The sequence below is a fragment of the Phymastichus coffea genome, unplaced genomic scaffold (genome assembly GCF_024137745.1).
Source record: "Phymastichus coffea isolate CEN01 unplaced genomic scaffold, Cenicafe_Pcof_1.1 PCOF00112, whole genome shotgun sequence".
Classification (NCBI taxonomy): domain Eukaryota; kingdom Metazoa; phylum Arthropoda; class Insecta; order Hymenoptera; family Eulophidae; genus Phymastichus; species Phymastichus coffea.
This window is the reverse complement of record NW_026706923.1, coordinates 352365-377152: the sequence shown is the minus strand read 5'-3', so window position 1 is coordinate 377152 and position 24788 is coordinate 352365. Positions and strand designations below refer to the sequence as shown.

Here is a 24788-nt window from a genome sequence, read left to right as displayed (position 1 = left end):
AGATACAATTACATACAGAGTTATCTCATATTGAGCTTAATATTATACATAATTTTTCTTAGATCTTAATTTATTTATTTATTTATTGCTAGTAAATACAGCAAGTCTGAAAACTCACTGAGATTACAGCATTTTCTAAAGATTCTAGTTTTTTTAAAACTTCATTTTTACTGCATGTTTTCATATTCAAAAACATTTTCTATCATTTTATTACAGAAGTTAACTAGTGCTTTGAATTTCTAAGTATATCGCAATTTTTTTTTTTTATTTTGGTTAACGCTGTTTTCTACTTGTAAGTACTCTGGAATATACTATTTTAGCTACCATGGAATGTATAATTGAACTTCACTTATATAAAACCTATTGTATCGAATGAAATATTTGAGCAACGGGTAATATGAAAAATAGTTGACAGTACTTGATTTGTCTTTTTACAGGACGAATGTCATTGTTACTAATTGTATTTTTAAAAAAATTCTAAAAATGTTGTATAAAAATTATAAACTAATCAACAATGATAATAATAATCAGAACATTTAAAAACATCTTATTTAAAATACTCATCCATTTATTCTAATTTACAATTTCATGTTATTTTGATTGATATAATTGAAAGTAAAATTTCATTGAGTATAACTTTTTGACATATATTCATAATTCAACATATACAAATTTTGAAATTAATTTTTTTACAATTAGTATACTCGACATTTTTTTTAAATAAAAAAGGTATTGATTTATCTATCAATGTAATACTATTTATATTCTTAATATACACTAAATATTTCTAAACAGTAGTAATACTATATCTCAACGATTTCTTACTTACAGACTTATTAGTCTGACAATCAAATGGACGCTTCAGATCATTTACAATTAAGTCTTTAGTTCAAAATGTAGTCAAAATATATATTTTTATCCATCCTAGTTACTTTGAAAGTTAAAAAGCTATAAAAATAGCTCTTAACTATCTCGTCAGCCACAGCCTATCTGTTATTATTTCTGTATTCACATACTTTAGGTTTACTTTGAAGGCAGGATTATCTTGGTTGAAGCTATATGAAAATATTTTTATATTCAAAATGTACAAATTACAAGCATAAGCAACGTTAAATTTTACGGAAAAGATGTATAGTTTAAAATTGTTATATCTCCAGAAAATAATTTTTAGCATTTAACAGTAAAATATGTAATCATTGTCGGTATATATGACAAGTGAAAATTTGTTTCCTCTTAGTTAAAGTTGACTTTGTCAATAGTTAAAAGTGTGCATGAAAAATTGTTTTCACGGAAATACTTTTTATTCAAATCAAATTACTGTAGCAAATGATTGTTTATTTACGAATTTATATGAAAAATAACATTCATATTATATTTTCTGGAAACTTTCGGAACAATTTATTAGAGTTTTACTTTGCGTTTTAATTGTTTGATTATTACAAATGACAAAGTTCCTATTACTCTTAACATATGGACGTTACGCGAGAGCATTGATCTTTTCGAGGAATATATGGCACTGATCGCTAAAAATATTTACGTTTTCCCTGCTTGTTGCATTTGCAATGAATTTTCTCCAACTTGAATCTTTATGAAGATTACGACAAAGTTGTTTAAAAGTAACTAATTACTAAGGCTTTGTCAATTCTACAGTACTTCTAAAATTTACTGTTTACTTCGAAACTATTTGATTTCATTAATTTTAATATTGTTATTATTCTAAATTGAATTTAAATGTCATCGGTAATCCAGCAAAGAGAAACATGAAGTTTAATAAAACAGATAAGCTATGTGGATTCTTATAGATAAGAATAAATTACAGCTATCTATTGCACATGTCTTGAAGTTATAAATTATTAATATCAATATCACACTACAATAATGATTTGATATGAAAATAAAACAAAAACTGCTTTCAATTCACTGTAAAATTTTAAACATTTCATAAAATGTTTAAAATATTTACATAACAGTTGAAATTTATTTCTCAAACAAAAAATATTTTAATTGCTTAAAATACTTTTGTAAACTAAATACAAACAATTTTTTGAGTCATAAAAGTTTTTATATTTTTATAGTGGTTTTTATCAACTACGTCCGATGTACTTTTTTTAATTTTGGTGTTTGTAAGAATATTAGTAGCTTTTATTGCTTTATGTTCATATCATTTGTCGATTATGGCATACTAAATGATAGAATATTTCTTGATCACACATAATCAAAGTCACTATTGCTCTATAACTAATTTTTTTGCCTTTTTTTCTTTTCTTTTTAAGTATTCTTACTTCATGCTTCTATTTCAAAAAATTGATTTTCAACAAACAGAATTAAAAAAACTAATTGTATTATAGTACAAACACATAATTAAATATTAAAATCCATATTCAATGATACAATAACAATACTTTTAAAAAAAGACATGAAAAACAATTAATCATAATTTCAAAAACTTCTTCTACTTCATATCATTAAAAAATCCACATAATTGGACAAGAATTGAATCTTCACAAGAATATCATTATTTTCATAATATTCACCTAGAATACATAGGAAATTTTAATATCTATCCTATAAAATTTCGTATTTCCGCATTATCAAAATCACAACATTTCGTAATACTGATGCATTGACCAACACTTTACACACAATTCGTAATACTATATATACTACATAGTACCTCACGTTTCAACAGTTCCAATAAGTAAAAACGTAAAAAGGAATACATTTTTTTACAATCATGGAGAAAGAATATAAAAACGTAATTATTACGAATACTCAAGCATAACTAAATTAACCAATGTAGATGAGCTAAAAATAACAGCTATACGTGTTTCATTTTCCACGACTTTCTGCATTAGTCGAGTTTCTTTGAGAATAAATTGAACCCTGAGCTAGCCCCCTCATTGGACCTTTCCGGAGGTCCGTATTCGCTCCTCTCGCCAGATGCGAACTACCTTTTGCTAAGTTTACTATTTTTCCGGTTGATGAATTCCGTACGCTTATTTTCGACAATAACGTCGGATCTGGCCCTGACCAAGGTGCATAATCAGGCCTGAAATAATAACAATCGATATAGGTTACCGCAATAACATTAAAATATATTTATAAAATATGTAAAATCACCAGCACTTACAAAAGTAAGTCATTGTTAGCTCCTTTTGGTAGATCAGGATTAGGACCAACCGGCCTACTTACGTATTTTGACTTATAATCACTATCTTCCGCTGTACTAGTTCCGCGCGATACTCTAAAATTAAAATTGAATCGATGATTAAAATGCATGGATTATTTATTTTGACGAGCAGTTGAAACTGACTTTGGAACTTCCGTTTTATTTTTTGGCCGCTTAGATTTTTCGGGATCCGTATCTTTATTCGATACTCTCTTGATTGGCGAGGCGCTAAATTTAAGTGCTTCGGTTACTGGAGGGCTATCTTTCTTATCATCACTTTTACTGCTACTGTAATTTTATTTGAAATTATTTGAATATCTTTATTCTTTTATTTATAATGAAATAATATAAATCATTTGTACCTCTGACTACTGGACGTATTTAGTGGTTTTATGGCTTCCTCTGCAACCATAATGTCTAATATGTGTGCTGCTCTTGCTTCATCGTAGTCTACACTATCCATAGCTAACAATATGACTTTTTCTGGCACTTCTTTAAACTTATTCATTAATCGTTTTTTCACTAAAACAGTAATTGAAAAAATGATTAGAATGATGAATATCAGACAACCAATAATATTTATTTCTGAAAGCTTACTTTTATTCTTTTCTTCCAAAGTTTTCATACGAGGAGGTGGCGTGGGAGCTGGAGGGGTTATTTCAATCTGAAACAAAACATAAATAAAATTTAACGTTCAGATTTTCTCATTCAAGATATTTTTTAAGTATAAAATAAACAATACTATTTTTCCTTCGTCCTCTTCTTTCTTTTTTATTGGCGATTTTGCCATGGCCAATGGATTTCGCTTTTCATAACCAAGCTCCATCAAATTTTCCGCAGTTTTCTGAATGCTATTATCACATTGTTCTAATGCATCCAGAATGATGTATTCATCTGCCTTAGGAAATAGACTTTTCAGGTACCTACATATTATCATACAATTAGTTTTTACGAAGTAATCACTCAATTCTTTGGCATAAATACATTCATACATAAATTTGTTAAAAAATAATAAAAAATTATATTTCCATGAAATTATGCTACACCTCTTTTTTATATAAATATTTTAATATTTAGCAAGCAGGTGTTAACGTGAGAAATACGTGCATTAATGAACAAATTATCAATCATAAAATGATATTATTACACACATTTCTTTTAAATAAATCATGACCATTGTTTTAAACTGACTTATCTACAATTGGATGAGATTCAACATATAAAGTATACAGAAAATCAGGATGAAAAGAATAGGGGATAAAATAAAATCACAAATGATGAAACAAATTAATGCAATAAATAAAACTTTTATGTTTTATTTAAAAATAAATATTAAATAATTATATTAAACTACTTAACATTTGTAAAAGCTTATCATTCATACAAATTAAAATAATTTTTAATTAATTGCGTAAAGTGTTGCCAAAAAAATTATTTTCTCGTTCATAAAAAAATTTAAAAAATTGCATGCAAAGAAAAACAATCTGTTTCAGTCTCTAGAAATACGATGCGTTGCATTAATTTAAATTTAATACATCATAATTCTATTGAAATATTTTCTGAATCAGATGAATATTGTTCACATAGATATATATACAATAAACATATAAGAACACGTTAATATATACACGAAAAATTACAAATACTCATAACACATCACACGACAGAAAATTTTTTTTATTCAATCTGACGTCTATATTCTTCCTATAATCATTATTAATTTCTTACACGCAATTACGAACTATACACATCTAGCATTCAAAATATACTGATTTATTTCGAAAAATGCGTATAAACCTAAGTTTCATTTTGGGGGAATGTGGGGCTGGCAGAATGCCTCTGGGTGGACTAAGAGTAAGGGCCGCATGAATTGCAGGTGAGAGTCGCCACTTCGGTTGTATCGCATAGCTGGAATGCACGCCGATAGGCGTACAAGGACCTGGCTGGCACAGTGGATTCTTCTCTATTTGCAGGGCGCTCACGACCAAGGCTGGCCTGTTATGATATCTGAAAGAGATCGGCTGGGAACTTAGCATTCACGATCCACTACGCTAATGGGCTTTTACATTTGAAAAAATTTATTTAAGTCTATATCATTAAACCATCAAGAATTTTAAATACTTTACAAAATTTTGAGTCTGGTGGTGTGATATATTACCCATTTGCTATATACCGATTATTCATTTTAAGAAGCCAATATGTACAAGATAAGCATTAGTATTGTGAAGCAATTGAGTTATTAGAATGGAAAGACCATAAAAAGCTCTTTTTTTGTTAATGTACAAAACTTTTTTCAAAGGAAATATTGATTGTCATCGATAACTTACTTCTTCAAAAGCAGACGGATATGAGTTTCAGAAACTGTTGGAAACATGGCACTGAGCTTAGCAACATGTATTTCAACGTCATCATTTACAATCAAGCTAGTTTCAAGAGTCCTTGTGGGAGTTGGAGATCCGATTGTCATGTCACCTAGTCTATTAGTCAATCCGCTCACAGATCTCGTGGTAGACAGTGGTGTCTTGAGGTCCTGCAATTCACAAGTGTTTCATGTAATTATTCTGAATGGACTTAAATTAATGGAACATAAAAACTACATATAATACAGATGCTACTATAATAGTAATAGATAAATTGTAATGATGAGTGTTGTTTTTTTGAAAGGTGTTAGTTGAACCCACCTGCAGACTTGGAGGTAAAAATGCAGGCTGTGGATTACGAAAAGGTGAAGGAGATGGATAGACTTGTGGAGCTTTGTGAGCTCCGGAATAGACTATATGGCCTGCAGTGGTATTCCCACTGATCTGTCATCGTTAATTTTGTTTTTTATCCAGAGAGAAATGCAGCGTGCAAACATTACAATTGTTCAAAGAACTTACAGACAATAGAGCTTCATTGTGTGAATAGCCTATGCTTACAAGTCACATCAAATATCAATTGATTCCATTCAAATTGAAAATGAGTAAGCTTGTCACAGAGGACTAACTGAACTTGATAATGTTTGTATTTTTATATGCAAGTTTAAATACAAGTAGCTTCATCATTTTCAAATTGAGAATCAAGCAGTGAGCTCTGGATACAGTCAACTGACCTGCAGAGGAATGGATTCACTGGGGTGATCTGTAGTTCCAGAACTTGGAGTAGTGGAGTTCTGTGATTGTATATATTGTGCATACTGCCAATATCGCAGTCTAGGGTCTTCCCATGTAGTTGAACGATTGAAGTGATTAATGAAATATCTGCAAGATCAAAAAACCACTTGAGAAGTTAAATGCAAAGTAAAAACCCTTGAAACAAAAAATGTATGAATATAAAACAAAAAAAGAGACTAGAGGCACGACAATATAAAGTGAATGAAATAACGAAATTGAACGACCGTCGTAAAGCTGGTAAGCGTAAGAGCATTATGCAGGAAGCTTATAGGCATGTGTATAGGTCTCTCTAAAACGAAACAAGATTAATTAATCAATTACTGGCATATACGTACGCGCGACCGCTTCTGCCATCGTATCTGCATTCCCAGCCGGGTGGCAGGTGGCTCCTGTCAGATTGATCCGCCATATTTTTCACTGCTGTTGCAAAAACGATCTTTTGCTTTGGCGTAGAATTTGTGCGACACGAACAAGTCCGCGTTGTTATAAACAAATTGGCGGGTCACCCTTTTCTTCGGCACTCAAACGCCCCCGACGCTATTGACACGGTCAGGGCTTCGGTTTTCACTTTCTACATAATCTCTTGATGTTGCGCGAGGAGGATAGGGCGGACTAACATGCAGCAGCTTCAGCTCTCAACGGCAGAAGCAATCTATATCTCTGTATACATTGTGCACACGCGTGCGCGCCAAGAGGGTTCATGGCAGGTGGGGTGGATACGGCACAAGTGTGTGTGGGTGTGCAAGCGCGAGTGGTGTCATAAATATAGACGCCGCGTTCGGGCTGCAAAGAAAAGAGAAAATGCGACAATGACATGATTCTGTTTCTTTGAGTTGGACAGAAAAAAGAAGAGAAGGTTATTATTAAGAAGGATTATTTATATAGACAGGCAATGATTATCTCGGGAGGGAATCTATTGCCCGTGCAAAAAAGATATGATCATCGTAAATTAACAGAAGACGCTCGGGTATCATATATCTTTGATCTCGGTGTAACGTATATGTGACAAGAGTGAGGTCGGATAAGATACTTATATAGTTAATCGTATGGAAATCATCGATGAGGCTGTTCGTGAGAAACTTTGATGATAAGGGAATCGCTAATGTGACTATTATCGATCAGGTGCAGACAATATTCTTTTATCTAAGTAATTAGAGCTTCACCTTTGTGAAATTTTTAGTGAATGCTATTGCTGTGAGAAAAGAGCTTTTCAACTAAACCACGTTACGTTTTGTAAAATTTATCAATAAAGTCTTGAGTCATTTCGCCGCAGATACTAATGGCAGCGATGTAATTATTCAAGTTTCACAAATTAATCAGGACATCCATGTTTTTCAATACTTTATATTTATTTATTTATTTGATGACGTATCACCTCAATAGAATCGATAACAATGAAGTTTCAAAAATCACTGAACAATTTTCTTTATTAGCATCGAATTTCTTAATAACAAAATAGAACGATTGACATCGGATTTATTTTGGTATTTGCTCGATTGTAATCTACGTTTAAAGTACGCCACGACGGCGTCATACTGACAATCTTATAAATGCCACTATTCTTCTGAATAAAAAAGATATTCTCTAGTAATTAAGCATTTATAAAACAAATACCATTTATAAAAAGTACTAATGGTATATCATGTTGTTTATTCCTTGTAAAAGTCTATGCATTTTTAATTAAAACGATATTTATGTTATTCAATAGATTGAACAAAAGATTCAATTGATTTTTGTTATTATTTTATTCGAAATATCATAACTGTCAGACATTTCAATATATATGATTCTCTTGCTATTTGCCGCACTCGACGCATTGAATTTCGTGATAAGCACAGTTGATTGTGCGAAATTTGAACTTGAATTTGAAAAAAATGGAAGTGCAAAAAACAGTGGGAACCGATGTGCATAGAAAAAAGAGCAACTTGATAACGTTGGGAATATTATGTCTGGCGCGAGTAAAATCGAAAAAAATGATGCAGCAGCTTACCAATGACTGGAAAAGTATGAACTAATTACTATTGCCAATACGTTATACCGAGATGATTGAGTAATGGAAGTGAGCTAGTTACGGAAGATACTTTCCCAAAACTTTAGGAAGCACATATACAAACAGGAGACGATGGTCGTGAAAGAAAATGCTAGACTATACGTGAAGAATAAATGACGCGTATCGAGATGTGCCAGTGACATTTTTATCAGTTGCTGTGTGATTTGTCTTATAGGAAAAGTTGACCGTCGTTCAAAGACGTATTACGATCAAAACGATTGTGACGAGAGGGTTTATGGCCGAGATCATCGTCGACCACGTTGATTTCCAATCAACTCCCGACGGCGAGTATTGCTGGCTTATGCTTCGCGCAACGAAGTTTCTTCATCTGTTGCGAACGTCGCAGAATTGTCGACAATCATTTTTACCTTTGGGGCGCCATGTGCATCGCAAAGTGATAATGGGAAGGGGTTCGTTGTCGAAGTCATCAAAGCGTTGATGGTCTCGCTCTCGTCTCAGTGTAAAATATAGTACATAAAGAAGGTCGCGGTATCCACCAATTCAAGCAAATCCCACCTACGTAAAAAATACGCTGCGCGCATGGACGTTTGACGACCGCAATTGGTATCGTGGTTGTTACCAAATACAAGTATTTCAATTTGAATATAAATATGTTATCATTTTATTTTCCTTTTGTTTAATGGATAAAAAACACACAATTCATATGTATAACGTAAAAAACATTAAAAAAACCTATAACAATTGCAATTTCGTATAGCATATGACATTCATTCAGTATATTCACATTACCTTGTATTCAGTCGATAGATTCATATTATATTCGTTCAATTAACGTTTCATATTTTATATTTTGCAAACAAAACGATGGACATACAGAAATGTTTGTATTTTTTAATAACAAGTTTATTTCGTTTGATGCGCGGACTTTGAATAAAATGACTGCGGTACATATCCGAACCAGGCAAATAGATGCGAATATTCGATGTTGCCTGAAAATGCTTGTTGCCGACGACACGTAATACGCTGAAAACGTTAAATGTTCCAAGCTGCGATAGCGTTGCTCGTTTCTCCCGTTGAAATCGTACGGGAAAAATCAGTCGCGCGCTTTGAATCATTAACAGCGCGCTCATCGGGAAATCGCTCGTTCGCGAGACAAAATAACAAGCGCGCCTCGTAGGTCGCGAGCGATAAGCTGCATGTTAACAAAAATATATGTATGTAACGCATAAAGGTCAGAGGTGAGCGTTAAAATAGCCATCTCGAAGCGCATATATGTGTTGTGCCAGCACGCCGATCGAATAAACAATAATAATCAAGGGGAAAAAGTATCCGAGCCGCAAGGTCCGCGCGACGGCGCCGCGACGTTAGGGGTCACGACTAGGTGATATGAAGTAATCGACTTCCTAGTTACGTAAGCCACGATCAAAGCGCTCGCGTTGTGCAAGCGCGCGACGAAGATGACTTACATTATCGCGATCAAATTGAATCCAAAAGCGGACAGTCGGCGCGCTTGCAATGCCGAGCGATGCCGCGCCGCGCAAAAACTGAGGTCTCGACACGCGGCCACGCGCGCAACACGGACAAATAGCCGAGGACTCAATATGCAGATAACGCGCGCGCGCTAAAGCGCCTGTCTGCCTTCCGCGCTGCGTTGCTGTTTTTCTCTTTTCTTTTTTTCCTCTTTTCCTTTTTGCTCGTCGATCGCAGACCGTGAAAAAGTGTCGAGTGCAGACGAAACAACGCCGCGGGCGAGAGCTCACATGCCACTGCGACGAGCTTTGGCGTAGCCTCCTTCGAAATTGGGTCCCTTTTCAGTTTTATTCCGCGGTTTGCGCGCTGTCCTTTGAACGGACCAGCGCTGCTTCGAAATTTAGCTTCTCTCGCGCGTCGAACGGACGTTGACCCGGGCACTTTTTTTTCACTTTTTCCATACCTTTTTATTTTTGAGAAAGTCCCCTCCGTTTGCGAGAGCGAGCGTTCGACTCAAAGCAAAAAGAAAAAGATAAAAAAATGTCTGTCTCGTTACTGAAATCACTCAACCCATTACCGATTGCGATCATTTATTACTGTAATCGCATTTTGAGCGGTGACTTTGTGTCATTACAGTCTCTACGAGCGAAAAATGTATATTTAGCTGAATTTGCGTATTTTTGCCGACTCGTGTACCTCTTCGCCGTCGACGATCCGCGCGCGCGTTGCCGTCGGCCAGCGGGTGAGAAAACGTTCGGGATTGGGCCGCGCGAGCGACGTCGCGTTTGTATGGCGATCCAACTGCCGGGACTTTCTTTCCCCGTTACGGGCGACCACGCGTTCGATGGCCCGCGTGCTTGTCTGACTGTCGGTCGAAGGCTATGACAGCGACGTCATTGCACCAGCAATTCCGACGGCAGAGGAGAAAATCCACGTACGCGTCCGTGCGTCTGCAGAGGCGGCATATAAGCTTTGAACGGCGATTCACGAATAACGGGAGGGCAACTGGAGTCGTTTCCGTCTCGCGAGCCACCGTCGGTCAGCTCGTCGTTTAGTCGCGCGCGGCTCGCGCTCTCCTTTTCTAGCGATAACGATAAGATGCCGATAACTCGTATCGCGCTTGTAGAATTCGAGGGAAAACGTTATACGTATCGCGAGAGACGCCGCGTTGCGAGCGAGATCGCCGCAGACAATAAAATTATCTGCCGGGAGACGGACGAACGATTTTGCCTCTATTCGACGCAATTTTTAATAATGACAGCTGGACACTGTGGAAATGTACTCGCGTACCCGCTGACGTCGACTCGTAAATCAAGTTTTATCGTACACCTGCGATGTCCTTTTCTCTGGCTTTTTTTTTGTTTTTTGTCGCTTTCATTTTTTGCCAACCGGAAAAGTTTATTGGCGACGAGTCCACGAACTTGTATCTTGCCTTCCTCTTATACGCTCGCTCCTAATTCGCGGCGATCATCGTCCATGCGGGCCGTGGCGCGGGCATGGCGAGCTGCCCGAGGACATGATTTTTTGCACTCGAGCGTTCCTCGCCGCGCGTCGCGCGACTTTCCTCTCGCGAGCTCGCCCGAAATCAATGTGCCTCTGCCTCGAATATCGAAAGTGCAGCCGACGGCCAACCGCTTGCGGAGCCACGAAGGACAAAGGAAATTTTAACGAGCTCGACTCTCGGTTCTCTACGTTTATCGAGAAATATCCGCCGAAAATTCTTGCTGGGCCGCGACTCGGTGCAACGAACCTTCGTAATTTATTCCCGGCTAACTCTCGATTTCCAGCGATCACGCGAGCTTTATTGCATAAGTGAAACGATCTCGGCATTTTGTGCCAGACGACGGCAACGCGTCGTTCGCCGGAGATATAGGAGTGCGAATTAGGCACGTGTGCATCGATCAGTCCCCGATGAAAGAGAGAGAGAGAGAGAGAGAGACTTTGTGTGCTCGACTGCCTTGAATCTTCAATTACGCTCGATAACAGCGATATTTTCCTCGTCGTCGCGCGTTTAATCAAACGCGCCGACGATTCGTCGGGCGACATCGTTCAATTCCAATCAAAGCCCATTTGAGGCCCAATTCGCGCTTTGCCATTTTGCTGGTACCTCAATCGAGAGACGCGACGTCGTAGCTCGCGATCGAGATCTTCGGGTTCACCGAGAGAACAGGGCTTCTCGGTGCGCCTCGCTCCTTTGGCATTCATCCTGCGCTCGCGATGGAAATTTTGCAACGAAAATAAGCCGAGCAGCCGCAAAGCCGCTGCTTCATTAGCATGAGGCGGACGAGAGCAGCGTATAGTTAGGATGTCGCGCGCTCCAAACTTTCGCTCTAAAAATAGCCGGACGAGGCAACAAATCGTTTAGCAGAAAGTCGTCTGTCACGCGCCGCGCGACGACGTCTCTTCGTCCACTGAGCCGATTTCCGCGGCGTTATCGCCCGAGTCTTTTATCCAGCTTCGTCGTCTAATCATCCCGCGCAATTGCGCCTCTGTCGCGGCTTATCAATTTATTTATAGCCTCCACAGCCGACACGCCGAATGACTCGGAGGATTTCTGCCGGTCGCAATTGAATTGCGTCAAAGGATGCGCACCGCGGGGAAGAAAAAAGAAAGAAGGCGCTCCTGCGCTCGGTCACGGCGGTCGCGGGACGCAAGAGAATAACAGCGAGCCCCGTCGAGCGCGCGATGCGAGAGTCACGGAGCACTCGGTGCAGGAGGCCGCTGCACTTTTTGCTCGCTGTTGTCGCCGTCGCGCGCGTCACGGCGATGTTGTTCACCTCCGACGCGCGCAAATCGTTCCCGTCGTCAATGCCGACGTTCGAAAGCCGAGGGAAGACCGGCAAGCCACACGGACGCGTCCCACACACGTTCGGCTGATCTCGCGCGACGCCAAAAGAGCAACACGTGGACCACACACGTGGGTACGCGAGCGCTCGTTCGTTCCCTCGCGAATCGCCTCACCCGGCCGCACAGGTGGCGGGGAGAGATCGGCAGAACTCGCGTCATCGCGCGCGAGCGTCACATTAGCGCGCGGCTCGGGGCGCGTCACGCGAGCCTAAGTTCCTTTATATATATAAAGCCAGCACGCCGACGCTCGCTACGTTCACTCGATCTGCCGAACGCGAGACGCTCGCCCGCAGTCTGTCTCTCGAGCAGCAGTCGCCAAAGCCCAGTTCGACGAGAAATCGCTCTGTCGCGTTGTGTTGGTACGGTGTTGGGGGCCGAGTGTGCGACACAGCAGACATGTACACCAATCCGTTCGACCGCAAGCACAGCACCATTCGCCAGGTGCTGGATCGCTTCTTCGATCCGAATTTTGGCGCCAGCAAGAAGTCCATCCGAAGATCGGAGAGTGTCAGCAGCTCGGACAGCAACAGCTCCAAGGGCTCCATGAGCTCGCGAGGTATTCTGCAGTGGAATCGCAAATGACAAGCTCTCTCGTGAAACGGAGAACAGCTTTGCTTCTTATCTTTCACTCGGCAGTATACGGCTCTGATAACGCGCAATCAGCCCAGAGCCACTTGCTCTACCGCTGCTGCTGCCGCCGCCACTACTTCGGCCCTGCGAACGTGATACACTTTGAACTGGTGTACTCATTTTTTTCGTTCGACTCGACGTACGACCATCCGTTACGACTGCCAACGATGCACATCGACCAAGGATTATTTTTCCTCCCCGTCGTCATCGTCGCTACGTTGTAAACTTGAAGGACGACGTCATATAGTTATATATCTGTAGTCCTGCCTAATCATTCATTTGCGTAAGCAGTCCTCGCACTGCATTTTTTCATAAAAATAACTAGTCAAACTTGCCAAGTATTAATGCACTCTTTTTTTTTTGTCGCAACGCACTGATCATGTATTTGTTGACATTAGCATTGTGTGAATTGTACATCGTCACGTAATTTATTTTGTCGAATGACATTAGTTGTGTGAAAAATTAAGCGAATAAATGAGATTATTTATGTTTAGTTCAAATAGAAAAATGACTTATTTCCTCTTCCTTACCTAAATAGCCTTTACTATGCAGGAGGATTACGTTAGTTAATCCGACAAAAATAAAACACTCGTAGATACATATGACCGCGAATTCGACGCATAGCTCTGATTTTTTTTGTTTGCAAGCGCAACGTGCGTCATCAGACGGCATAAACATTTGAAATGTTCTTTATTTTTCACGCAATTTACAACTTTAACTTACTCGAACTTTCGTAATGAAATTCCCAATGACAATGAAGACTGAAAGATGAATGCCTAATCTTTTTTTTTTGAATGTGTGAACGCACAAATTAAAATTTATCTCTCCGACGTGACGTGGCTTTATTAACGCTTAGTCTTCCGTGTGGTATTTCACTATAACAGAAGAGAAAAATGCTATAAATGATAATACTTCTCCGTTAAAAAATTTACTTTCTCTGGTTTACTTGAATTTTTGATCATTTTCGTTTAAAATAATCGAATTCAGCCCTGTTGGGAATTATTTTTGCGTAAAACTGTTGCATGCAGTTATTAGCAGTTTTAAATTGTTTATAAACGTCAGATTTTAGACACGTATAACAGTTGTTAACAGTTTTTTTTTTCTATCAGTAATAAATATGAAAATTATTAACAGTTATAGACTATTTCGGAAAAATACCTTTTCATCATAAAAAAATTTGCTATTAATAGCAGTTATGAACAATTTTTAAATCAATTCTAAAAATGTATATAATTGCTTACAACCGTAATAAAAAATTAATAATCATATGTGTGATAATTAAGAATTGTTTTAAACACTTATGTATTGTTATTATCATTTAATTTTTTTCGCCTACAAGTACTTTTCTCGTGTGCGGTATTGACAAATTAATAATTACAATTGACTGCAGATAAGAATTAATAATTTTTTATTCTAATAGATAATTGGCGATAAATGTTATTTGCAGTTATGTATAGTTATTTACATCTATTATTTCTTAAAATACATTTGCTTTGATGAATAAAAATGCAAATAACCGTTAATAACTGAAAAAAAACTATTATTATATTATAATGATAGTTTTTTAACAAAGAATAACTCTTTATAATTATTATACGTGTCCATAATGTGACGTTTATAAACGGTTATAAATTATAAATAACTGTTAGGAAATGTTACTAACTGATGATTTTTATTTATTATAATTTTATGCATAAATTATTTCCTGCAGGGAGTAATAAAAAAACTTAGACGGCATATGTCTGCTATATGTCCCTGCTTTAGACGTTTCAGAAGTTAGATCACAATTATTTAAAAAATTTTCTCAATTTTTTCAAGAAAAGCAATGACATCTGGTGTATATGAAAACTTGGTAATTGTTCTAAAACTAAAACTATATATATATATATATATATATATATATATATATATATATAGTTTGGCATTAATTTGATATGTTATTTATTTTAACGATGTATCACATTTTCGGAATCTATCGCAAGTTTACAATTATTATCTTAATAACATGTTTATAATACATCACCCTTGCGAATAAAAAAGAATACTGAAAGAAGCAAACTTAACTTATTCAAATTTTTGACGGGCGAACAATTGTACACAGTTTTATTACACACACATATTATTATGCACAATCATATAATGTAAGAATTAATACACGTTGACTTGCGCCATGTTCTCGTTGACCGGCCTTATTGTTTACAATAGTTTATGTTTCCAATAACACTGTGTACTATTGTTCACACGACAAATTTTCTTGTAGAATAATCTGATAATTGCTTTTTATAAAAATAGATTACTTGATATTTTATTGATATTATAATTTAAACAATATCCGCTTATAAATAATAGCTACACCGAAAAAATATTCTGGCTATTATTGGCTGTAAATATGATTACCTATAGTTACCATAATCTGTCTACGAACCACATGGGCTGACTGTGTGGTACCTATATATATACTGCTATAGTGCTATATTCTGGCGTGGCGTGGCTAATTGATGTTTAGTCGGCAAGCGCACGCACGTGTTTAATGTTCGATAATCGTATATTGTTAATTCGTTCGTGACAAATGACATTATAGTATTTGAAGATGTTAAATGAGCCGAAATTAACTAACACCTCGCTGGATTTTGGCCTACCAGCTAACAAACAAAATGAAGTGAGAGTTATTCGATAAAAACAATCCTGTTGCTATAACCTCTTATTTATTTGATCCATGTTTTTATTTAGCTTCTGCAACGTTTAGGAGATCCGCATGTAAGTTCTTTTAATTACATGATCCACGGTGGTCTTCAAGAAGCGATTAAAACTCTCTTACCAGTGTATTTGACTTTGGCAAGTGGAGACAGAATAGAATTGTGGATTGAAGATGTTCAAATTTATTATCCAACAGTTCCATTGGGTTCGATGGGTGTTAAAAATCATAAGATTTATCCAACTGAGTGTAGGCAAAGAGCTGCTACTTACAAAGGTAAAATGCATGCAAAAATCGGATGGTCTGTTAATGGCAGAAAGCAGGAGACACTGGAAAAAAGTTTGGGTGAAGTGCCTATCATGGTCAAAGTGAGTTGAATTCACTATTATCCATTTTAATAAAAAGATTGTCTTGATAGCTAGTTAAAAGAAATTTATATTTTCAGTCCGACAGGTGTCATTTACAAAATCTAAGTCCTGCAGAGTTAATTAAAGTGAAAGAACACGAAGAAGAATGGGGAGGATATTTTATAATTCATGGACACGAACGTATGATTAGAATTCTTCTAATGACCAGAAGAAATTATCCTATTGCTATTAAAAGATCTGGTTGGAAACAAAGAGGAGATCAATTTAGTGATTTAGGCATCTTATTACGAACTGTGAGAGATGATAATACAGCAACTGTTAGTATTTTTTGAATCTATTCAAAATATTTTGTATTTTGAAATTTTTAATTAAAACTTCGTATTTTTTACAGACAAATACATTACATTTTGTAACGAATGGATCAGCAAAATTAATGTTTCAACATAGAAAAGTTCTATACTATGTTCCATTAATTTTAATGTTGAAATGTTTAATAAATGTTTCTGATATTTACATTTATAAAACTCTAACTGCTGGCTGTGAAGATGATGTGTATTATCAAAATTGCATAATAAATATGATGAGAACAGTTCATGAAAAAGATTTACATACTCATGAACAGTGCAAAGCATATATTGGAAAGATGTTCAGAGTAAAATTGCACGAACTTCCATTAAATGCTTCAGATTCTGATGTTTGTGAATTTATTATCAAGTAATTATTCATAATCAGTTTTGAAATGTATATTCACGAAATAGATACTTTTGATTTAATTCAAATACTTTTTTAATAATAATTTTCAGACATTGTGTAGTTATTCATCTTGATGATCCTGTCGATAAATTTCACTTACTTTGCTTCATGACAAAGAAGCTTTTTTCATTGGCCAGTAACAAATGTATAGTGGAAGGTGCTGATGCTGTGATGATGCAAGAATGTTTACTTGGAGGTCATCTGTACTTACAAGTTATTAAAGAAAAACTCTATTCATGGCTCATTGGCATGAAAAGTGTGATTATTAGACGAGCGAAACAAATAGGCAATAACTTTACACTCAATGTTCGTAAGTATCTCAGCAGATTATACCAGTTTTAAAACATTGAACTAAACCAAATTAATGTTTCAACTTGTAGAGGAAATGTTGACTGTCCTGAAAAGCTGTGGTACATTTGACTCCCAGATGGAGAATTTTTTAGCCACTGGAAATGTTAAATCACAGACGGGATTGGGTCTTATGCAAAATACAGGATTGTCAATTGTTCCCGAAAATATTAACAGAATGCGTTACATGAGTCATTTTAGAGCAATTCACAGAGGTTCATTTTTCCAAGAAATGAGGACAACAGAAGCTAGACAGCTGTTACCTGATGCTTGGGGTAATTAATTATTTTATATTGTCAACTATAACAGTATTTATTTCATTTTTACACTTTCTATAATTCATTATTTTATTTTACAGGGTTTATTTGTCCTGTTCATACACCTGACGGTGCACCATGTGGTCTACTTAATCACTTGACAATGAATTGTATTATCACAAAACACCCAGATCAAAAATTAAGAGATGCCATACCACCAGTTTTATTAGAGTTAGGAATGTTGCCAATTTCTATAGCCGATGATTGGAAAAATTCTTACGCTGTCTTACTAGATGGAAGAGTGATTGGACTGATCAAAGACAACATAGTAGGTAGAGTTGTTGACAAATTGCGTGTTTTCAAAATCAACGAAAAAGTAAGCAAATTATATACATATATATTTTGTCACAAACGTATTTCCATAATGTATAACTTATAATTGTATCGTAGGTTCCATCAACAACAGAGATAGTATTGGTGCCAAAAAAAAATGTTCCATCTCAGTACCCTGGAGTTTATTTGTTTACAGGTCCTGCTCGGATGATGAGACCTGTGAAAAATTTGTCTGTTAATAAAACAGAACTAATTGGAACATTTGAGCAAGTCTACATGAATATTTGCGTGAAGGCTGAAGAAGCTTACGAAGGCGTAATTATTTTTTGCAATATAGCGTGATACGAATAGAAAACATATGTAATTTAAAAATAAAATATTTTAGTTGACGACTCATCAAGAGCTTTCAAAAACCGCTTTTCTCAGTAACTTAGCATGTCTGATACCAATGCCTGACTGTAATCAGAGTCCTAGGAATATGTACCAATGTCAGGTAAAAACTTTGTGCAGCTCTTATTTCATGTAAAATTTGGTTATATCTACGTAAATAAATTAAATTATAGATGGGTAAACAATCAATGGGTACACCATGTCTAAATTGGCAACAACAAGCAGAAACAAAACTATACAGACTACAAACGCCTGCAACGCCACTTTTTCGGCCTGTTCATCACGACAATATTAAATTAGATGAATTTGCCATGGGTACGAATGCAATTGTCGCTGTTATTTCATACACGGTGAGTTAGAAACATTTTAGTAATTCGATTAAAAATAAGCGGTTACGTAAAAAAATTACATTTATTATTTTAGGGCTACGATATGGAAGATGCTATGATTATTAATAAATCAGCACACGAGAGAGGTTTTGCTCACGGTATGATTTACAAATCAGAGTTCGTCGAGTTAAAAGAAATAAATGATTATTTTGCGCGAAATCCTAATGATCCAAAGCTCATCGATAAATTAGATGTCGATGGTTTACCAAATATTGGTACAATTATTAGAGAAAACGACCCGTACTATTGGTAAATTTTTTTTCAATATATTTAGATTAGAAATGCGGAATTAAATAAATAATTTAAGATAATTTTATATTTTAGTTACTACAAGAGCGACCAAAAGTCATTTAATGTAGGAAAATATCGTGGAAAAGAAGACGTTTACGTAGACAATATCAAATTTTGCGGTAATCTTCAAGGTAACTCAACCCGCAAAGTTTGCATAACTTTTAGAGTTCCTGTAAGTATACATTTGTCTGATTCATATTGATGCTTAAATTGTCGGTAATAAAATCATATCTGTTTTGAAAATAGCGTAATCCGAGTGTAGGAGACAAATTTGCTTCGCGTGCGGGTCAAAAGGGTATTTGTTCACAAAAATGGCCAGCAGAAGATTTACCGTTCACGGAAACAGGTCTTATTCCTGATATCGTATTCAATCCTCATGGTTTCCCTAGTAGAATGACAATTGGTATAATATTGATTACAATTTTCTATGACGTAGTATATTTGTTGTATTAATTAATGATAACTAATGTATATTTAAGCTATGATGATCGAAGTAATGGCTGGAAAATCTGGGGCCATTCATGGTTTAGTTCACGACGCAACTCCGTTTAGATTTTCGGAAGAAGATACTGTCGTCGAATATTTTGGAAAATTATTAGAGCAAGGTGGCTACAATTATTACGGAACTGAGCGAATGTATTCAGGAATAGACGGTCGCGAAATGACTGCGGACATATTTTTTGGAATTGTACATTATCAGAGACTTCGTCACATGGTTTCTGACAAGTGGCAGGTACGTGTATTCAAATTTTAATTCTTATTGCTAATAGTGATAAAGCTGCGTTTGTAGGTGAGAAGCACCGGACCAATTGACGTGTTAACTAGACAACCTATAAAAGGTCGACGAAGAGGTGGTGGCGTGAGATTTGGTGAAATGGAGCGTGATTCTTTAATATCGCATGGATGTTCATTTTTACTTCAAGATCGGCTTTTTCATTGCTCTGACAAATACACAGTGAGTATATTGGTACAATTATCAGACACACAAAAGAACGCCAGCGATTCTTTACTCTTATCATTGATGTGATTGTTGTTGTAAATATTCATTTCTTTAGTCACTCGTATGCAAAAAATGTGGTACACTCATTGGACCGATGATGGAAGTAGCAATGGGACGAAATGGCCCTGGAGAGCACAATGAGAGATGTCGTTTATGTGGAGACAAAGGTTTGCTTGGCGAAGTTGATATCCCGTACATCTTTAGGTACTTGGTAACTCAACTCACTTCGTGTAATATCAATGTTAAAATAGATTTTGCGCAAAAGTGACGAAGCTATAGTTTTTCACCGTGTTGAATGAATTTTTACTGTCAAATAAATCGTGTAAATATTTTATAATAATACTCTTTTTATTATTACTAATACTATGACATAGATTTCCTTTTCTTTTTATGATTCAAATAACATTCAAATTTTATATTACACATTTACTATGTGGAAAGTTAGATCATATCTACAAGTTTACATATGTAAATGTATATCTACAATTATAGTCAAGAATATATACACAATTGATGAATTTTTCCAATAATTTAATTATTTTTTTCACAAGATTTCAAAAAGATAACAGCAAAATGGATTTAACAAATAATTAAATACTAATAACAATCCATAAAGACTAAGCTTTGATTCTTTCGAAATATCAATCAGTGTTGTGAAGTTTGTTTTTTTTGTGGAATGTAGCAAACTAAATATCCGATTGAAAGTTGTAAAAATTATCATTTTCACAAACTTCCTTTCATTTGCAAATTTTGATAAGCGATTGTTTTTGAGTCGAGTATAGATGATATAGCAAAAATTAATAATTGATATTATGAAGTAACGACGAAGTACACTTTTATATTGAACATTTTTACCAATTCAAAACCTTTGTAATAATTTTAAGCTTTAGCAGGCACCTGAGTTCCAGCTTTGTTTCCTGGAGCTCCAGCTGTTTGTTCTTTTTCCAATTGCTTTCCAAGATACTCCCTGAAAATATTAAATAAACAGAAGTAATAAAATAGTCACGCAAAAAAGGAAAAATAAACTTACCAGTTATGTACCATCAATTTTTGTACAGCCAAAAGGGCTTCATATCTTACATTAGGATCATCATGACTTAATAGCTGCATTACTCGTTGTTTGCCTCCTAATTGTTCAATAACGCTGTAAAAAATACGTCAATGTAAACACTTTAGAGTCTGATCCCAATCGGTTTTCGGCAAAACTTACTGTTTGCCTCTTGGATAATGTCTCACGTATTCTCCAACATCAAAGCACGCAACACTCAATACCAGAGGATCCTTGCTAGTCTCCAATAAATGTACCAAAATACGAAGAAGCTCATAGTTTTTCTCATTAAGCCGGCTGGAATTTTCTCGCCAGAACTTGCCAGATTTATGCACAGGCGACCATTCCAAACGACCAGACTTCACTTCCGTGGCGTACTCGTCGAAGGAACTTAAATCTTGCACTGATGCTTGCAGTTTGTCATTCAAAAATTCAATATCTTCAGTGATATCCTCATCATCGAATTTACGTTGACTCAGAATGGACAGTTGTTTCAAAACTTTGCATTGGACCATAGCAATGCAGTGTTCCTTTGCAACTTGAGAATCTTCTACCTTCTCAATTAAGTTCTAAAATAAAAATTGAATTGATCGAATGTCTGTAGACGACAATACATTTCGGTGTGAGATAAACTTACTCTGAATACTGCGAGAATGATTCTAGTGACTTTTTCCTTGACCGAGTCGCTCAGAATGTCAGCGAGAATGGGAATGACATTAAATTTATTCATTTTCTCGGCAAGTAGAGGATTAAAAGTGAGCACCCAGAGACAGAATATCAACTGGTATTGAACTTGGAAGTTCACTCTACCAGAAAGAACACTCAAAAGAGTTGAAATTCCATCAACTGACACAAACGCAAAACGATACTCATCAATACGAAGCATCATTTGCAAACATCGAGCCACTGACTGAATGTACTCGTTGTTCTAGATTTGAAATATAAAGTATTATCAGTTACCAAGAACGATATCTAAAATATTTTCATCTACTATAAAATTACTGTCTAGAAAACATAATGGCAAAAAAACTCTAGCAAATCAAAATGTCCAATAGTAGATGCATCAAACATGCATTATTACTTATGCATTATATCGAAAAAATTTAGGAAATATTTTAGTATTAGTACAGTAAATAAAATTCATCGTGCAATTATAAAATAAATGAAATCACTTCAAAAAAATACGAAAAACTTTGTACAACACAATGCCAAAAATATAGATTAATATTGTAAAGAAATAATATATGGAGTACCTATATAGTTTTGATCCATGTAGGTGCATTATAGTTAAAATTAACTTTTCAGTTTGGGAAAAATTTCATTTTTTAATAGAAGTTCCCTCTATTAAAGTGACATTCATGCAATATTTTTATAAACATAATTTGTAAGTAGTTAATTAAATAAAATGTCTTGATCAAATTAATAGAAGGAGCTTCATCCCATTAGTAATTATTAATTAAGATCTCAGCCATTAAGAAATTAATCTTTAGTTATTATGTAACGAACCGGATTGAGTATTTCATGTAACTCATTGGCCTCTCCAGCATCAGTAGGATTGGTCTCCTGTGCTACTTCAGCATGCATGCTTCCCTCTTGAAGGGCTTCAAACTAAAAAACCCACTTTATACCATAACAGTTCATCAAAGTAATTTTTTCACAAGTCACATTTAACCCTTTTGTAAATAGGAAAACAATATTCAATTTTTTTATTCTCACCAGGCCAAAATATTCTGACCAAAGTTCCACCCTTGATGAAAATCAAGGATCATTTTCAAAAAATATAAAAATTTGAAGTTACTTTTATAAATTAAAAAAAAATATAACAAAAGGATTTAGCCATTATTTTCAGAATATTTGAATGTGTTCTTTTATATGCTGTATAAACAATACGTGTGTGCTGACAAAACAATGAAATTATTAATTATTTGTAGATTTTAAATTAAATAGCAAAAGCAATGTTTGAATGTCATTGTGATTATGAGTAAATATAGCTCAAAATAAATAAAAGACAAGTATTGTATTAATTAGTGATTAAAATAAGTGTCAAAATAATATTTTATATAAAGCATCACTACTGCTACTGTAAAAAAGTATAAATAACATGCTGTGACATACAAGCAATATTTTGCAAAAGAAAGAAAAGCCAAATGTTAATTTCGTAAAAGCCAGAAAAAAGCATTAAAAAATTTACATAGATGAAACTACTATTGGTTACTATTCAAACTACAATATTTCTAAAACTTATATACTACAACTACATAACTATTGTAACTTAAAAACTAGATGGATTTGTCTAGCTCACATTTAAATTACATTGATTTACTACACAAAATAAAACATAGTAACACTTAAATGGAAACCAACTTAAAATGCTATGAGTGTTGAATCTATAAACCACTTACACTCAATTTGAGTTGATCTTTAAGCCAAGTAAGATAAAACTGAAGGTCAGTTTTCTCCATAAGATCATGACTCCAGCATGCCAGTTTGGCAATGATTCGAGCTGTCATATTCATAATAAAACCATCCTGTCTATTCAAGAGATTTAAAAATGGTCCCCATACTGATTCTCTTTTACGGCTAGAGTGCTCTTTAAAAATTTCAACACGGCTTCGATTTTCCTATAAATGTGATCAATAATATTTACTCAATCTACAAATACAAAGAACTAATTTATTTGAATGAGTGTAAAATTACCTGCAACATATCATCAATCATAGTAAGAATGTACTGGATAGTTTGATCTTTTGAAACATGGCCAAGCAAGTTGAGGAAAGCTTTAGCAGCTTGTCCAGGATTTTCCTTCAGTTTGGCTTCTCTTGCAGCAGAATCGTTAACGTCAAAGGCAACTATGAAGTCGTAATCTTCTTTTGATATCATCTGTGACCTAAGGACAAAATTGAAATTAACATTTTAAAAGATTCTAAAAACTTTTGTTTCATTTCAATACAACTATAAATAAATACAATGTCTAAATGTATATTATCACTGTGAACAAACCATATATCAAATTTTGTTATTTTGTTATTTTAGTTATCAAAATTTTGTTTCATTTATGCAAAAATGAAAATTATACTTACTGAAGGTAAGACTGCCAATTTATGCGCTGAGTCCTAATGTCAGCCGCTTGCTGCTGCAGAATACTAGTGGCAGCCAGCATATCTAATACATGAATTCAATAAAAATATTGGTAACAAATGAGTAACAATACACTCAAAATCAGATTACAAAATGTTTAACATGACAACAATTGAGTTCTGCATCAGCAAAGTAACAATTCAGAAACAAAAATTCGTGTGGGAGGGGCTTAATCACTTTTTTAGTACGAAAAGACTTCACTTACCAATATTCTCGTCCGGGAGAATCATCTCCTTGATTTTCGTACTATTCGCCATGATAAAACGATTGCTGTTTTCTCACGTTAGTTTCGATACACACGTTTATTAATTTTAATGCCAGACAGACAAATATATTAATTTCAGGAGCGCCTAACACAGTTACTTCATGTTCGATCACAAGTCAGGTCACGAGATTGGTCGTAGTCGCGTGAACATCGTTGCGGATCCCTTCTGCCACTACGATGACGTCATAAGTACACGTGATGCTGTGATTGAGTGTGTATATTTTAAATCAAGCA

General features: G+C 35.3%; 3 protein-coding genes across 5 annotated transcripts; 1 reads left to right on the top strand and 2 right to left on the bottom strand.

Annotated features, from left to right (window-relative positions):
* Positions 1-246: 246 nt before the first annotated feature.
* Positions 247-7011, bottom strand: LOC131670597 (uncharacterized). 2 transcript variants are annotated; one of them, XM_058946313.1, is made up of 11 exons: positions 6657-7011; positions 6261-6408; positions 5851-5973; positions 5497-5699; positions 4967-5176; positions 3912-4092; positions 3767-3833; positions 3532-3691; positions 3314-3457; positions 3131-3244; positions 247-3049 (listed from the first exon to the last, which is right to left on the bottom strand). In XM_058946313.1, exons 1-11 carry the CDS (start codon positions 6728-6730, stop codon positions 2830-2832), a joined length of 1644 nt encoding a protein of 547 aa, XP_058802296.1. In that variant the 5' UTR covers positions 6731-7011; the 3' UTR covers positions 247-2829. The 2 variants fall into 2 exon arrangements, with proteins under 2 accessions (XP_058802296.1, XP_058802297.1); XM_058946314.1 differs by lacking the exon at positions 5851-5973 and having other exon boundaries at positions 6657-7009.
* A 5826-nt stretch (positions 7012-12837) lies between these two features.
* LOC131670628 (DNA-directed RNA polymerase I subunit RPA2) lies at positions 12838-20975 on the top strand. The gene is made up of 17 exons (XM_058946356.1): positions 12838-13205; positions 15861-15938; positions 16010-16342; positions 16420-16659; positions 16734-17056; positions 17146-17405; positions 17476-17718; positions 17802-18076; positions 18151-18348; positions 18419-18526; positions 18597-18773; positions 18847-19061; positions 19137-19275; positions 19350-19506; positions 19583-19836; positions 19894-20058; positions 20159-20975. The coding sequence occupies exons 2-17, from the start codon at positions 15870-15872 to the stop codon at positions 20369-20371; spliced, it is 3369 nt and encodes a 1122-aa protein (XP_058802339.1). The 5' UTR covers positions 12838-13205; positions 15861-15869; the 3' UTR covers positions 20372-20975.
* Positions 18090-24694, bottom strand: LOC131670631 (V-type proton ATPase subunit H). 2 transcript variants are annotated; one of them, XM_058946360.1, is made up of 10 exons: positions 24495-24694; positions 24232-24313; positions 23849-24038; positions 23554-23772; positions 22658-22759; positions 21789-22079; positions 21314-21720; positions 21134-21247; positions 21001-21070; positions 18090-18250 (listed from the first exon to the last, which is right to left on the bottom strand). In XM_058946360.1, exons 1-10 carry the CDS (start codon positions 24544-24546, stop codon positions 18224-18226), a joined length of 1554 nt encoding a protein of 517 aa, XP_058802343.1. In that variant the 5' UTR covers positions 24547-24694; the 3' UTR covers positions 18090-18223. The 2 variants fall into 2 exon arrangements, with proteins under 2 accessions (XP_058802343.1, XP_058802344.1); XM_058946361.1 differs by lacking the exon at positions 22658-22759 and having other exon boundaries at positions 18091-18250.
* Positions 24695-24788: the final 94 nt, after the last annotated feature.

Bases quoted from the DNA above. Each gene is read 5' to 3' on its own strand.
- LOC131670597 (XM_058946313.1), bottom strand. From the start codon at position 6,730: ATGGCGGATCAATCTGACAGGAGCCACCTGCCACCCGGCTGGGAATGC. The intron at 6,409-6,656 runs GTACGTATATGC...TTGATCTTGCAG, and splicing joins GATGGCAGAAGCGGTCGCGC to ATATTTCATTAATCACTTCA. The intron at 3,458-3,531 runs GTACAAATGATT...ATAAAATTACAG, and splicing joins AATACGTCCAGTAGTCAGAG to TAGCAGTAAAAGTGATGATA.
- LOC131670628 (XM_058946356.1), top strand. From the start codon at position 15,870: ATGTTAAATGAGCCGAAATTAACTAACACCTCGCTGGATTTTGGCCTA. The intron at 19,276-19,349 runs GTAAGTATACAT...TTTTGAAAATAG, and splicing joins GCATAACTTTTAGAGTTCCT to CGTAATCCGAGTGTAGGAGA. The intron at 20,059-20,158 runs GTGAGTATATTG...TCATTTCTTTAG, and splicing joins ATTGCTCTGACAAATACACA to TCACTCGTATGCAAAAAATG.
- LOC131670631 (XM_058946360.1), bottom strand. From the start codon at position 24,546: ATGGCGAATAGTACGAAAATCAAGGAGATGATTCTCCCGGACGAGAAT. The intron at 22,760-23,553 runs GTAAGTGGTTTA...TGGGTTTTTTAG, and splicing joins AAGATCAACTCAAATTGAGT to TTTGAAGCCCTTCAAGAGGG. The intron at 21,248-21,313 runs GTAAGTTTTGCC...TATTTTTTACAG, and splicing joins CATTATCCAAGAGGCAAACA to CGTTATTGAACAATTAGGAG.